Source organism: Amblyomma maculatum, chromosome 8 (assembly GCF_055883805.1).
Source record: "Amblyomma maculatum isolate TAMU_Amacu chromosome 8, ASM5588380v1, whole genome shotgun sequence".
Classification (NCBI taxonomy): Eukaryota; Metazoa; Arthropoda; class Arachnida; order Ixodida; family Ixodidae; genus Amblyomma; species Amblyomma maculatum.
In genome coordinates, this window is record NC_139351.1 from 99668679 (window position 1) to 99684630 (window position 15952).

General features: G+C 44.6%; 1 protein-coding gene across 4 annotated transcripts in view; it reads right to left on the reverse strand.

Annotated features, from left to right (window-relative positions):
- Positions 1 to 15952, reverse strand: part of bt (projectin protein bent) — a 258850-nt gene that overhangs the window by 50158 nt on the left and 192740 nt on the right. For all 4 annotated transcript variants that reach the window (XM_084576962.1, XM_084576961.1, XM_084576964.1 and 1 more), the window contains 13 exons: positions 15315 to 15614; positions 14202 to 14483; positions 13636 to 13826; positions 12232 to 12346; positions 11627 to 11762; positions 10544 to 10710; positions 9830 to 10111; positions 8747 to 9043; positions 7113 to 7412; positions 3966 to 4244; positions 2041 to 2340; positions 1267 to 1569; positions 449 to 727 (listed from right to left, as the gene is read on the reverse strand). In XM_084576962.1, coding sequence (XP_084433088.1) covers positions 449 to 727; positions 1267 to 1569; positions 2041 to 2340; positions 3966 to 4244; positions 7113 to 7412; positions 8747 to 9043; positions 9830 to 10111; positions 10544 to 10710; positions 11627 to 11762; positions 12232 to 12346; positions 13636 to 13826; positions 14202 to 14483; positions 15315 to 15614 — 3231 coding nt within the window. The remainder of the gene's footprint in view (positions 1 to 448; positions 728 to 1266; positions 1570 to 2040; positions 2341 to 3965; positions 4245 to 7112; positions 7413 to 8746; positions 9044 to 9829; positions 10112 to 10543; positions 10711 to 11626; positions 11763 to 12231; positions 12347 to 13635; positions 13827 to 14201; positions 14484 to 15314; positions 15615 to 15952) is intronic.

Genomic DNA, 15952 nt, shown 5'->3' on the forward strand with positions numbered 1-15952 from the left:
CAGCACACACTGTGCATGCGGTGAAAAGCCAACTCGTCGGACGCTTTTTCCAGTATGTGTTGTACCCACCCCAATCATGGCAGGATAAGGCAAACATACTGAAAACCCGGTTTAGGCTACTGCATGGACAAGCCAAACCACCGCAGGTACTCCTGTCAAGGGTGCTGGTACACTGCCAAGTTCCCTGCTTTTACCATAGGAACTAATTATGTTACCACCAAGCATGTTACCACCAAGCAAGATCATGGTGTGTTGCCGAGGAATGCGCTGCGACAGTACGAAATGGAGCAACGCGGTAACGACAAACTTTTATAGTGTGCCGAGGGTTCAGTTTTTCCGCACATGCTCAAGTGCTAAGGGGCAGCAGAGGGCGGATGCCTACCACACTGATCAAGGACAGCAAGGCTCAGAACCACTTTGATAAGCAAGACATAAAGGAAAGACTTACCCAGAATGACCACAGGCAAGGTTCCACTGTCCTCGCCACTATCATTCTTGAGGTGCAGAGTGTAGGCTCCACCATCAGACCGCTTTGTGTCAACAGTGTTGATAATGGTGTAGTCATCAAAGTTGGATATGGTGACACGGTCATCCGCAATCAATGGCTTGCCATCGACCATCCACGAAACGGTTGGTGGAGGAGCACCAATGAACTTGATGTCCAGGTGCAGAGTCTGACCAATCTTGACCTTCACTTCTTTCATGGGGCTTACAATCTTGGGGGCCACTGGTAGAGAATCATCCACAAAAGACACAAATTAGCTATTGGTCTCTGCCATGATGTAGTGCCTCTCTATGAATCAATCCATAAAACCTAATATGGTTTGTGTCAGTACTTTCCACTGGGAAGAATGCACTACAAGTGACAAACGTGGAGTAAAATATAATAGAAAGAGATTAAAACTTGTTCAGTACAGTATTTCACCATCTCAAACCGCGACCACCACTTCAACTGAAACCTTGATTCTGGGAGTCTGTTTTTTCATTTGTGGAACAAACAGAAAAGCGTAAAATTCTTTCCCAACCCCTAAATTGCTCACGCACAGTCAAGAATATTACCCTTTGACTAAAAAGGGAAGTGCGTCTGGCAAACCCTCACACTAACAGACATACTTTCACACCCACTATTTTTTGCCCCGAAATGCAAATTTTGGTAAACATACGACCAGTGACTGCATTCCTCAATTGGGTCTCGCACTGAGTCTACATAAGGTGCTGTGGTCAGGACTTCAAGGCTTATAAGATTCACTTTCTAATTAAACTCACAGAATCTCGGCTTGCATGTGACGAGGTCTGATGGCTCGGAGGGCTCGCTCTCGCCTCCCGCGTTGACTGCAATGACCCTGAACTCGTAGTCCTGGTTCTCCCTGAGATCGGGCACGGTGGCCTTGGTCTGTGACGCCGGCACCTCCTTGGCCTTGGTCCAGAGGGGTGAGCCACGCTCCTTCTTCTGGATAATGTAGCTCTTGATAGGGCAGCCACCATCGTCACTGGGGGGCTTCCATTCCAGGTCCACGTGGTCCTTGTCCCAGTCCGTAATCTTGGGGCGGCCTGGCTGGCTCGACGGCTCTGAAATGCAACACCGGCCACCACTGAGATATGCTATAACTGCACTCAAGAACAAAAATGTAAATGTTTATTCATTGGCACTTGCATCATCTAAGCTTGTACATTCTTCTTTGTTATGTGACATAATCTATGGTTTATCAATGCAGCAACCTGCAACCTGGAAGACTAACAGCTCTGAAGATTATGCTTTTAAGGGACGAAGACAGAGACAGCGTGCAGGCTAATATGACAGTATGGTCAAATTTCTTGCTACTCTTCACATAAGATGCAATGAACAATGTTTAGCATTAGCAAGGCCATGCTCAGCACCACATTTTTGCATATATATTCAAGAAAAAAATATAGACAGGATGAGGCCTAGTAAGTAATTATGAAACTAAAAGCTTAGATAAACATTCCTCATGCAAAAAAAAAAAAAAAAATCTATGTAGCGATTATGCGTCCAAATGTTACAGGGCTGGCTGCACTTACCAAACTGGTCCTTGGCAATGATGGGCTCGGTCTTCTCGAGTGGCTCCGACTCGCCGATCTCGTTGACAGCCTTCACCCGGAACTGGTAGCTCTTCTTGTGCACCAGCTTGGGCACCTTGAAAGTGAGGTTGGGTGTGGTGCCAGCCTCGACCCATGTGCCACGAGATGTGTCCATCTTTTCAATCATGTAGTGCCTAATGGGGGCGCCACCATCGTCTTCGGGAGCCTTCCACGTGATGGTGGCTGAGTTCTTGGTCACTTCCGCAATACCCAACGGGCCTTGCGGAGGTGATGGCCGGTCTGAAAGTGTGGCAAATTTATGCAAATAAGAAACATGTTTCTGTTCCTACTAATAAGCCAATGCGGCTTCTGTTGTGACCAGTCAACAGCTTTTGTAGTTGCAAGCGTTCAAAAAGGCCTTATAAAGACAGAGCATGAAAACCTCTAAGCTGCACACACTGGACCAGTTGACAGAAGAAAAGCTTCATACTGCACAGAACTTGGACAACTGTCCCAAACATTATGGAGGGAACCCAGGCCCTGCTAGCTGCCCACGCATGTATGTACTACCAGGTCTAATAAAAGCTCTAGCAGTGAACAGAACACACTCAGACTCCTTTCTATGTTGCCTTTAGGTGTCTACATAAAGGCTCCTGCAAAGTGTACTATTATCACCAGCTGCATGTTGACGCTGCGTAACACATATAAGGAATAATGCAAAGCCGTACGTGAAAGTGCTGGAAGATATATATAGCGGCTGCACAGCAACCATAGTTCTGCATAAAGAAAGTAACAAAATTCCCATAAAGAAAGGTGTTAGGCAAGGAGACACAATCTCCCCAGTACTATTCACAGCTTGCTTAGAGGAGGTATTCAGAGACTTGGAATGGGAGCAGTTAGGGATAAGGGTAGATGGAGAATACCTCAGTAATCTGCAATTTGCTGATGACATTGCCTTGCTAAGCAACTCGGGGGATGAACTGCAAATAATGATTGATGACCTAGACAGGAAAAGTAGAAAGGTAGGCTTGAAAATCAATATGCAGAAGACTAAGGTAATGTTCAACAGCCAACAGCCTCGGGAAGGAACAGGAGTTTACATTAGGTAGCGAAGCACTGCAAGTAGTAGGCGAATATGTCTACTTAGGACAGGTAGTAACCGCAGATCCGGACCATGAAAAGGAAATAACAAGAATAATAAGATTGGGATAGAGCGCATTTGGCAAGCACTCGCAGATTATGACTAGCAGCTTACCGGTATCGCTCAAGAGGAAAGTATACAACAGTTGCATTTTGCCTATACTCACCTATGGGGCTGAAACGTGGAGGCTAACCAAGAGAGTTCTACTTAAGTTGAGGACAACCCAGAGGGCTATGGAATGAAAAATGGTAGGGGTAACATTAAGATAGGAAGCGTGCACAGTGGGTCAGAGAAATAACTCAAGTTACCGACATTCTAGTGGAAATTAAGAAGAAATGGACATGGACAGGACATGTAGTGCGAAGAGAGGATAACCGATGGTCGCCGAGGGTAACAAACTGGATTCCAAGGGAAGGAAAGTGTAGCAGGGGGCGGCAGAAAGTTCGGTGGGCGGATGAGATTAAGAAGTTCGCAGGGGTCAAGTGGATGCAACTAGCACAGAACCGGGTTAAGTGGAGAAATATGGGAGAGGCCTTTGCCCTGCAGTGGGTATAGTCAGGCTGATGATGATGATGATGCAAAGCTGTGCTTGCAATTGAATCAGTCCCTCCAGTACGAGCCGCATATCACTGGTCACTTGTAGTGAAAGCATTCCCTGCTTTGTGATCAGTACTATGACGGCATAAAAAGTTTAACAAAACATTTAGTTGGGCAGCACAGCAGGGTGGAGTTGATGACAGAGGAGCATTTACGCTACAGATGTGACAGAGACGAGCAAGCTCACCAAGCACAGTCACTTTAGCGGAGGCCGATGTCTTGCCGTAGGTGTTCTCCAGGACCAGGGTGTATTTGCCTGAGTCAGAACGCACGGAGGACGCAATGTCCAACATGGTCTGGTTGGCAGTGCTGGTGACTTCAATACGGCTATCGTGCACCGGCTTATCCTGAATCTGCCATTTCACAGTTGGGGCAGGCTCGCCCTTGATGGGCACCGTGAAGTTGATGGGCCGTCCGGCCCGCACCTTGATGTCCTTCAGGGCAGTCTTGTCCAGAGACGGAGCCACTGGACAACAAGAGCAATGCAATTGAAGCTCTATTGTCTTGAATAGATGGTACTTTCAAGTCAACAGGAGCATGTGGCCCTGCTTTCCATAATAGAGTTGAACGTTGAGCTAGTTGGTCACACATCTCTTGGAAGAAGGCAGCAGAGCAGGTAACAAAACAAAACATAAGAAGCACACACAAACACCGGACAATGCTTCCTTGTGTTTGTGTGTGCTTCTTATGTTTTGTTTTGTTACCTGCTCTGCTGCCTTCTTCTGAGAGACCTGCTTTCCATCAGTGCATTCTAACAAGGCCATGAAGAACCAAATGTCTCAAATAAATGCAGCCAAGCTTTTAAACAAAGACCGGTCCATAGCCCCAGTGAAACCAACTGACGATTGTTGAGAATTGCATGACCTACACTGCAGTATTTTTTTTTTCATTCTCCAAAGTCTGTCATTTAGTGAAGACTAAGCAAACCAACTGTTTTAATTACTGGATCGAGGGGCAAAGTGCCAATGCAAAAGTTCTCGGTCCTCTTCAAATAGAGCTAGCTAAAATGCTTACACCAAGGTACTGTTTGCGCAGCCTTGCTTACTGGCCTCCAAAGAGAACTCTCACATGACCAGCTGCCGGCAAATGTCTCTCCCCCAGTGTACATGCAAAGACCCACCATGTTCCCCAGAGAAAAGTAGGCTATCTTCCCCTGAGTCGCGTTCTAGGGCACTAAAGTACCACCAATGCCACATGCAACTAGTATTCTTTTACGGGTGCAATCTTTTAAGGACAATGAAAAAAAAAAAAAATCTACTTTGCATAAATGGAAGCTTGGTGTAAACATTTTAGCAGCTGTAGTTCAAGACAATCCAAAACTTCCAAACTGACCCTATGTTCCTAAAGCCAATAACTATGAGCTTAGCTAATTAGTATTTACTAATTAACAAAGTTTGGAGAAGAAAACAAATACTATAGACTAGGCTATTACTAGGCTAGGACATCACTTCTTTTCTAAAACCTTGGTTGCATTTAGTTGTCTTTGAATTGTAGGAAATCGTTTCTGTCACCGTACTGTCACTAGTGCAAGGTGCACATGACAGCCAAGAAAATGACATGACAGTGCCTAGGGCCCTTATTAGAAAGGGTGTAAACGCAGCGTGTTTCGGATATGCATGCACTGCACACACTTGCCAATTCCCGGAGTGCATAACAATACACTCATTTTTTGGTTGTCAGGGTACACCGTGTAATGAATGCCCCGCAAAATTTTTGCACCTCTTCTGAAAAATAAATAAAAAATAAATTAGCTGCCGTTTAGCTTGTGGTTAAACCCGGAGCTACGAGAGAGCTATCTGTATGGCTATGCTTAGGTTTGGCTTGAAAGAAAAGACACGGCTTTTCCACATAGCAGTTTACTCTATGGTTTCAGCTTTATTTATGCCATAAGGGGCACTTTTGACCACTAATGTGCAATGAGGCACATTACTGCCTCTATTGCACGGTGGTCTGAAACCCTCCACCTATGCACCTCGTTCTCTCTGTTTTCACTCCCACCTTCGCGATGGCGCGATAGCCTAGGCTACCAGCCAACATATAAAGCCCCACTTTAACCAAGCCGCATGATTATGCCTGCGTGGCCGAGGGATAACGTGAATGCAAGAGTATTGGCAGGCTGATTGTGATATCATCCTTCCATATGAAAGGAGAGGCCAGAGTTGGCAACTCCAGCCAAACATGATGTCAGGAAGCCCTACGTCCAGTTAGTGCTCGGCCAAGTCAGCTGCCAGCTACCGCCTCACATGACTTATTTTTCTTTCTTCGCTCTTCTGACAGGCGCGGACAGGCACCGGACAGGCATGAACCGGCATGGCAAAATGGCGAGACTGTGGCCAATGTCGCTCTCGCTACAAAATTTGCTGCACGACTTTCCACTTGCCCAGCCTCTTTATGTTTAGTGCTTATATAAAATTACGCAATTGCTCATCCTTTCTGCCACAGAGGAAAAAAAGAAAGAAAAAAAAATTTAAATGTATTTATTACATGGTTAAACATTGCCCTGGCACAAAAGATTCCTCCGCAGTCCGAAAGCAAATGACAATTGCAAATACATGCTGCACGACTTTCCACTTGCCCAGCCTCTTTATGTTTAGTGCTTATATAAAATTACGCAATTGCTCATCCTTTCTGCCACAGAGAAAAAAAAAAAGAAATTACAGGATTGCACTTAGGTATGCGAGCTTATATAATAAAGGGGTAATTACTCATTGACATCCCCCAAGTACAACCGTACGGCTACAAAGAAAATTTTCAGAAACTTCGTAGGTAAAATAAAAAGTTTGCTTTCATCCGGGGATCGAACCCCGGACCACTGTTTTTCCAGGACAGTCGCTCAAGCAACTGAGCTAACCATAACCAGGAGGCTCAGCAGAACAGATGGTAGGGTGAGAATGAATTGATCAATAACGTAATGGCAAAAGCCTATCCTCTTCTTTCTTTTCTACCTCTTTTCTTCTACCTCTATATTTTGTGTTTGTGTACCTGGTTTAATTTAATTTCTTTTTTTTTTTTTTCTTTTCTTTGGCTTCGTTGTCTGCGACATCGGCACCTCGGGACTCCTCTTCTTGACATGCGAGAATGAAAGCCTAACTACCTGAAAGCAGAAATTATACCAACGTCAGAACCTACTGCAACGTCCTGAGCGGGGAAATTACGTCGACGTGAGAAACTATATTTTTGACGTCTCGTGGACACATCTCTCGGAATCTTGCGAACACGAAATTTTCACCATGGGCTTAGAAAGGCTTTCACCTTGAAACAATATCCGAAATTTCCTCTCCTTGGATGTAAAGAGCGCTGGCCTTGTTAAGCATGTCTGGAGCTTTGCACTTACGCTTTCGTGGCTTGCAGACCACCGACTGGGAGGGGTCGCTTGGTTCGCTGGGTCCAGCCTTGTTGATGGCGACAATGCGGAACTCGTACTCCTCGCCTTCCTTCAGGTGGGGCACGGTGGCCTTGGTGGCATCACCCGGAACGCGGGCTGCTTCCTCCCATAAGGGGCTGCCCTTGTTGCGCTTCTCCACCACGTATCCCGTGATGGGAGCACCACCGTCACGTGGCGCTCGCCACTCCAGGTCGACATGGTCCGCGTCCCAGTCGGTGACCTCGGGAGGCGTTGGTTTATTGGGTTGGTCTGAAAGAACACAGGTTCAATGCCTGCTTAGCCGGAAACGCAAACAACCCTCATGCACAGAACCCATGTTCTCCTAAACTACCCTCTGTGTTGCACCCGAAATGAAACATGGCATTTTGCAGTATGTGGACGGAGGCATTGCCAGTCATTCTGTGAAAAGAACTCTTGCTGTGTTTCGGTATGTTTTCTTCTGCTCGGTATGTTTTCTTCTGCTATTTTTCTTGTTGAAAATGTAATCTGCAATATCTGATTAGCTACTGCTTCAATGCGCGTTAACTATACAGACTAATCGGGTGACCTTTAATGTTACCTTTGGCCCTGTTTACCGAAACAACTGTACATTGCTATTTTCTGAAATAAACCCTCAACTTTTGATACATTAATGTGCGGTGTAAGCCAAGAAAATATTAGGTCATTTATCATTTAAAAACTCTTAACAGTTTGATGCTGCTATTAGCGCTAAGCTCCTCATGAAGACATGGGAAGACCCTCGGCAGATGAATTCAGAGCCTAAACAAAGCAGTGTAGCCAAGACAGCACATTGAGCTAACAAAAGGAAAATGACAGGGGTGAAATTAAGGAGCAGGGAGAGACGAGGATAGATTAGGCAGATAATACACGATTTGGTAACCATGCTAAAAAAATTAAAGCAAGTGGACATTGGTAGGACATGCACTAAGATAACTGATGGTCCAAAGGGTAATGTATTGTTTCGAGAGAAGAGAAATGTAACAGAGGATGGCAGAGTCGGGCTGGTGGATGTGATTATGCTATGTGAAAACCTTTCTTGACAATGAAGAAAAAGAGGTGCAGCGTCCGTAACTGCCAAATCGTTTGTCCACACAATAGTACCACATGGCACCCTGGATGTCACTGACACCATCTTGAAAGTTTCTTGAAACTCTTACGTGCAAGCAAATTTATTGGAATCAATAAAACTGGTCTTTTTTGTTCCTTGACTTTCAATGATGAAATTAGGCAGCTGTGTTAGAAATATGCCTCAAACAATTAATATCGCCAAAGTAACATGTTGGAGAAAAAAACCAATAGCAAACGGGGACTGTATTCTGCTGTGCAGGAAAGAGTGTATTTTTACTCCATGGATCCTGCTCCACTGCAGGGAGCTACTGTCGCAGAGTAGATTTGACAAGTCTGCTGGCACAGCAGAGGGTTGTTAGTGAGTCGGTGGGAGAGTCTATTGTAAGTGGGCAGCTGCAGCTGATGATGTTGATCCTGGTGTGCAGCTCTCTAACAGGAAACATGCACTGCGTTTACAGAGCAGAGCTTTCAAGGCAAATGCAGGCTGATGCTTTTTCCCCCACTTCATGGCTCACCAAAGGGATTCTTGGCAGTGATGGCATCCTTGGTGGTTGCGTATGGGGAGTCGCCTTCCTTGTTTACGGCCTTCACCCTGAAGTGATACTGGTGCTGGTTGGCCAGGCGCTCAGCCTTTACCGTCGTGCCCATGGTCTCAGCGACGGGTGTCCAGATGCCAGTGTCTAGGTCCTTCTTTTCCACCACATAGTGCTGGATATCACAGCCTCCATCGTCCTTGGGTGGCTTCCAGGACACCTCGCAGTTGTCCTTGGTGATGTTGTCAATCTTGATAAGCTGTGGTGCCTGGGGAACATCTGCGGAAAACAAGTTTAGTGGTTGTACTTTTCCAGCAATGCGTATAGTTTTCCTTGCGTTAGGTCATTAGAACTAAGCAAAAAGAGAGTCAAGAAGTCCAGCAAATCTAGACATAAAAGGGAAATAGTAAGTGTAATGATAAAAAACATTGACTAATATGAGTGCTGCATCAGAATCCGCCTTCCCCCCCCCCCCCTTTCCCCCACAAGAATCCAGTCAAGTTCTGGATTGGAGCTTGCTTAAACATAGAGTAGACCAAGTGAGCTAATTATGAACAAATCAAAATGCTTTCCAGAATTAAGTTTGCTGCTTCTGGGAGAGAAACTTACATAACTAAACGTTACAAATGTTTAGCATATGCCAGCAATAGAAGTGTCACCCTTTTTGTTTTGGCTGAGCTGGATATGATTAGGGAGTTTCATTGGGAAAGGTAAGAGCAGAGGTGTAGAGGCAATATGTATAGTCTCAGTAACTGCCCCAACACTCCAAAGACGGCAAAAGATGAAAAATGCACCGCTCATTGTTGATTTCAGCATTTTAACACACAACTTAAAGTTAATTAAGTTCCACAAAAAAAGCACCAGAAAGGTGTCAGCTTTTTTGCAGAAATACACTTGCCCTAACATGAGCACGAATCGAAGACACACCTGTTGAAAGAATGCTAATTTCCCCCCCCCCTAAAATGAATTCTTTTCAAGTTTCCCAAATTCACCTGAGACAAGACAAGAGAAAGCTGTAAGTAGAGCATAATACGTGGCAACCAGTGTAACAAGTGTGACATTCACCTAGGACTGTGACGTTGACCTTAGCCGTATCTGTGCCATTGGAGTTGGTGGCCGTCAGGATGAGTACGCCACTGTCGCCGCGTTCCGCATTGCGTACAGCAAGCTTGGTTTTGTACGGTTCATGAGAGATGGTCCACCGCTTGTTGTCCTCTATGCTCTTGCCTTCCAGGGCCCATTTCTTGTTTGGCGGTGGCTCGCCCAGAACTGGCACCTCAAGTTCAAAGCTCTTGCCAACCTTGATGCGGATGTCGTGCAGGGCAGTGCGATCAATCCTTGGAGCCACTGAGGTAAACAAAAAGAATAGGGTGAACCTGTTATCCCATTAAAACAACGAGATATACTAACAGCAACAGAAGCATATAGTCCCAAAATGAAAATTTTTGCATTGTTAAACATCTTGTGCACACTAAGCATACAAGCATACCAATACCAGCTTTTAAATCTATGTAAACAGTCATTAGACTGTAGCTGAAGGTTCTGCATTACAAAATGATAAATGGAAAACATCAGACACAAATCATTCACAAAGTTACGTCTATGATATGTATTTACAGTCCTGGATATTGTCGTACTAGGTAGCCTCAATGCAAAAAAATTCAGCCCACAGTTTCTTACCGTAGAATGCCGGTTAAACTCGCCTGCTAGTGCCCCAACATCATCAAAGAAGTATGACTGTACTAGCATAAAGCACTGCTTCAGGGCTTGAACACTTACTGTTTTTGGGGCGAGCAACATGTTGCCCAGTGGACTCGCTGGGAGCTCCTGGGCCGCCCTTGTTGACTGCCCTGATGCGGAACTCGTATGGGGTGCCTTCTACCAGGTCACCCACCTTTGCCTTGGTCTCGTCCGCCGGCACCTCCAGGACTGGAGTCCAGTCAGGGCTGAATGCAAGAAAAATCAATAACCAGGTTCCTCTTATGTCAGGGTAAATCTCCTCCCATCAGCAGCTGAAATGCAATTTGAGAACAATTTTTTTTTTCCAGATTCGTTTCATTATTAGTGGGCTGCTTGCAGACCTGGCTGAACAATGCCAAGTTTTGTGCGGTGTGTGCCAAGACGGCTCTGTGTGTGTTTACCCACCAGAAAGTAGGAAGTGCCAGTGACAGGTTGACATAAAAAGTGCATCTTTTTCCTGTCTCGCAGCAGTTCATTCTATTCTTTAAAACTGAAACAGACCTTCTTTCTTTTTGCAGCAAGCGCCTCTCGACTGCACGCAGTGACTCCTGCTGGCACAAAATGCAAGCTCATACAGTGCAGAAAAAACATAGCTCTTCCTGAAAGCATCTGCCCACGGCTGGTGTGATTGTTTCACGGTAGCAATCAGCACCCTAAAGAAACCTGAGCCAAAAAGGATGGTCATCATTCGTGTCACAAGGTGATGTCAGCAGGCTTCAGGCCGTTCTTAATGCTCACAAAACAAAAAAGTAATTCTGTAAACAGAGACGAACAGGAGCCAACATTCCTGCTTTGCGCAATATTATTAAAAGCACAACAATATATGTGGAAATTTAAATCATTAAAAAGAAACTAACAGTACCCAGTAGTACCTTGCAGACTCCAGCCAAAGCCAAACTAACTCAGTTAAAACAGTTCCTAAAATTAGTTACCAGCGGCTGAATGCGGCTTGAAGGCAGGCAGTCCTGCATGTCTAGTCTATCAGTACCAATCAAAAGTTCACAAATGAGGTATGCTGAAGAATAACTTTGTTACACATATACAACTTTCATGGGCCATGGAAATCACAATATGTACCAGACAGAGAAGGAAAAAAAGTGGCAGAGCAAAGTTGAGCCTCACTTGTATTTGTCCTTCTTTTCAATGACGTAGCCTGTGATGGGTGAGCCTCCATCATTCTCGGGTGGTGTCCACTTCAATTTCACAAAGTCCTTGTCGTAGTCTTCAATCTCGGGCTTGCCAGGACTTCCAGGTTCGTCTAAGAAATGGATGAAGTAACAATAGTGCACTTTACCCAACAGAATTCAGGAACTCTACTTGAATTAGTGTTGCAACAAATCATCACTACTTGAATAAATTTAAAAGACCGACAGGCATGACCAGCATCAACAACTTGCCAATTGTGTTTTAAATTTTTCTCAAGTTTCTTAATACAGTGCTTGAGATAATCAAGCAAAGAAACATTGGAACAAAGCTGTTCTTGTTCATAAAGGCTGTAGGCAACTTGAACTATTGCCACTTTAACGAGGCAGCAAGACACAAGTGGAACTCGAACAGCAGCTGTTTCAACTTGAAGCACCTTTCTTTACTCTTTTCTTCAAGTATGTTGGTAGGCACATGACAATTGCACAGAAAAGGAAAAAACCATGCTTCTTAAATCTTGAATAGCATTAAAACTATACCTACAAGACAGATGTAACGAATTGAGAAGGCAATCTGACACCTACCAAAGGGATTCTTGGCCACAATGGACTTGTCAGCTTCCAGGGGTTCAGACTCTCCCTGGCGGTTGGCAGCCCTGACCCGGAACTTGTACGTCTTGCCAGGCTGCAGCCCCTTCACCTGGACGTGATGGTTGCAGCACTTTTAGTTACAAGCATGAACTCGGCACATGTTTTGACAGTTTGTCTTAAAAGAAAGCTTTCACAAAGGTAATTAACTGAACTAATGTTAGCTTAAGAAGTTCAGAACATTTTACCAAGTGATTTCTGATGAATTACCAATTAAGTTGCAAAAAAAAACAAAAATCCCAGTGCACAAACAAGCACAGAATTGACATGCACTGTGTAAAAGTAAAAGGTTAGCGCTGTACTAATCGCTCAGCTTGCACATCATGGCTGCTAAACACTAAGTAGTATATCGACTTTTCCTGAATAGTACAGCAACAGCAGCTGAGATTGCCCGCTTTTTTTAGCATATAAGCGATCCTTACTCAACGATTTCTTGATGTAGGCAGCAGCAGCTCAATTTAGGGCGATAGCAGTGACATACGCAGTGCCTTCACAGTGAGGCTGGCTACATTAGGCAAAAAGAGCCCTGTCACAAAGAAGTAAAGACATGTGCCAAGTAAGCAATAATTTTGCAGATTCTTCATGTTCGTTTTTTTTCTCTCCATTTTTGTGATATGCAACAATTAAATTATCACTCTAAATTAGTTTCGCCCTTCTGTGGCTACATATGCAATCTTTCAAAGCTCAGGATGATACAGAAGCGCTAAAAAGGTACACGGATGTAGCAAGAGAACAGGATGAGCGCTAACTTGCAAGTTAGCGCACCAACACACCGAGCTACAAAAAACTTTCAGAGCACTACAGAGACCTGCATTGCAGCAATGCAAAAGCATGTGTGTTGGCTGCTCCTACAGTGTCATGACTCTGCACTTTTGAGTGTTATGACTCAGAATTAGTCATGGCCATGACTGATTGACTTACAAAAATCATGGACTCCATAGTCATGCACATTGGACCTCCAATATGACTGACTCATGACAAGTGACTATGACTCATGGCTAAACTATAATGACTCGCATGACGACATTTATATACCACTTGTCATTACATAGACATTCATGGATAGCAGTCTCATCTTAATGTGACGTCATATCACACGTTACATTTTGCTTCCACTTTTTGCTTCCACATTTTGCAGACACATTTTCGCAAACGGAGCCAAGTTAGGCTTTCGCCTTAAAGATTCCCTTCAAAGCTATGTAGAATACAAATGGAATCTTGTCAAAGGCACTTGTGCACTGGCACCTCGTTTTTGTCAAATAGTGACCGATGACAAAGTAACATCAGGTGGCACTTTGCCTTTCAGAGTTCCTGAAGAAATGCACGCAGCAAGCAACCAACCTTCATCTGAGTTTCAGGACCCACAGTGTCACCAGCCGGAACCCAGAGGCCAGTGTTGGGGTCCAGCTTCTCAACAATGTAGTGGTCGACAGGCATGCCTCCATCATCCACGGGGGGATTCCATTTAAGCGTGCAGCCTTCGGCATGGACGTCTTCAATCTTGAGTGGCCCTCCAGGAGGTGTTGGTTTGTCTGCATACATTTCAGCAAACCATGGGATCAATCCATCACCTAAGTTTTGAGTGCTACAGACGTAAAGCCTACAGTGGCCAAGAAACAAAGGAAGCAACTGAATTAGGAACTTGGCCTTTATGTTAAGGACAAAACTGCCAACAGCGAATAAACAGAGCCACACAGTCAGTGTCATACTTCTGTGCCATAAAGTGCAGCCTGGTGTTCTTATTAAGTCATTCCATTATGGATCTAAAGTAAAAAACAAAATTCAACATCACCTTGCCATCAAGTACTAGTAGTGGCAATCATAATGATGATACTAATGGTAATAAAAATAGGAAGAAGAGGTCTTTATTAGGCTGCAGTGTACAATGTTTCTTGGGAATGACTCACCAAGGACGATGACTTCAACATCAGCGACGTCCTTTCCATGCTCATTGACAGCGGTAATGGTGTAGGTGCCACTGTCAGCCCGCTGAGCATGTCGCACATTGAGTTTGGTGTTGTAGGGAACGTTGGTCAGCTTGACATGGTCCGAGGGGGTCACCTTCTTGCCCTTGAGGGTCCAGGTGACCTCTGGCGGTGGTTCACCAATGACGTTCACGTCAAAGTTGAAGTTCTGTCCAGCCTTGATGCGTACCTTGTCTAGGTTAGACCGGTCAATCTTGGGTGCCACTGAAACAGACCAGAAAGATAGGAACAATGGCATGCAAGTGCCGGTCTAATTCAACTTACTTGATCTACAAGAAAATTTTGGAAATAACACGTTATTATAAACACTTAACATTCAGGTAGAAAAACAACTGAACTTTCGTCAATTCGTCAAGTGTTAAGTTACTGACAGGAACATTATAAAAAACTTGCGTAAAAGTGGGTGAATATTGGAAACATTGAAAGTGAATTAAGAAAACATATTTTTAGTTGCCATCTTGTACCTTGCTAACATTGCCAGTGCAGTGCCAGTTCCAGGTGGATAACAGTCTGTTAGCATGCACTACATGAAATTTATTTGCTTTAATTTCAAGCGTTGATCCCACATGCTGCTTTGCATCCATGATGTGCTTAATCTCTAATGAATTTTAATGAATAATAATAAGGAGGCACCATATGAGCCACATTTCGCACTTGGTACAGCTAAACAGCTGCGATGTTGGATGAAAGTTATTACTGCACTACCTAAGAGCACCGGTGCACACAAATTTGAATACCAAGTTATCCGTTGAAGTTGAGAATGTGACGGAATCCCGTCTGGCCAGGGTGGTAGATCTGGACGAAACAAAAGTCCCTGACCAGTGAGAAAACAGACCATTGTGAAAAAGGCCGCCATGCTGGGAGCTGAAACGTCAACAGAAATCTGTTTTATCACTGGTCGGCGACTCTTGTTTCGTCCAAATTAAGAAATCTGTTCTCTTTTCCCCTTTTGTTTAATGACAGCATAGACTGTTGGATCCCCTCCCCTCCCTCGCTGTCCACCACTAAGAGCTTTAAAACAAGTTCCAGACTCACGTTTCCGTGGCTTGGTGATGATGGGCAATGTGGCATCACTGGGTTCACCTGGCCCTGCCTTGTTGACAGCGATGACGCGGAATTCATACGGCTGGTTGGCGGCCAGGTCTTTCACTGTGCCCTTGGTCTGGGTGGCAGGCACCTCAGCTGCCTTTTCCCAGTTGCCCCACTTGTCCTTCTTTTCGATGATGTATTTCTCCACTGGGGCACCGCCATCATTTTCCGGGGGCGTCCACTTGAGGTCCACATGGTCCTTGTCCCAGTCCGTGGCTTCCACATTGCCAGGCTTGCCAGGCTCATCTGGTTAATTAAAAACAATCCAGAAAAGGACATCAGGGAAGGGAGTTGGCCCATATTAATGCATCTAAAATAGAAAATATTAACAAACTGTGTCAGTACGCCATCCATGTGCCATTATCTTTCAATGCTACTCAAGCATTATTTATGCAATTGATCTGTGCTGCCTCTGGAATGTGTATTTACATGCATATATATATATATATATCTCTCTATATGTTATATGCCTGCTGCACTAAAAGGTACCACTGCTGTAAAGCTTCATGCTCTTTTCTTGTTTGACAACTACAGCTGGTATGTACGTAAATGTGTTACTGTAAAAAACAGCGTATAATATAAAC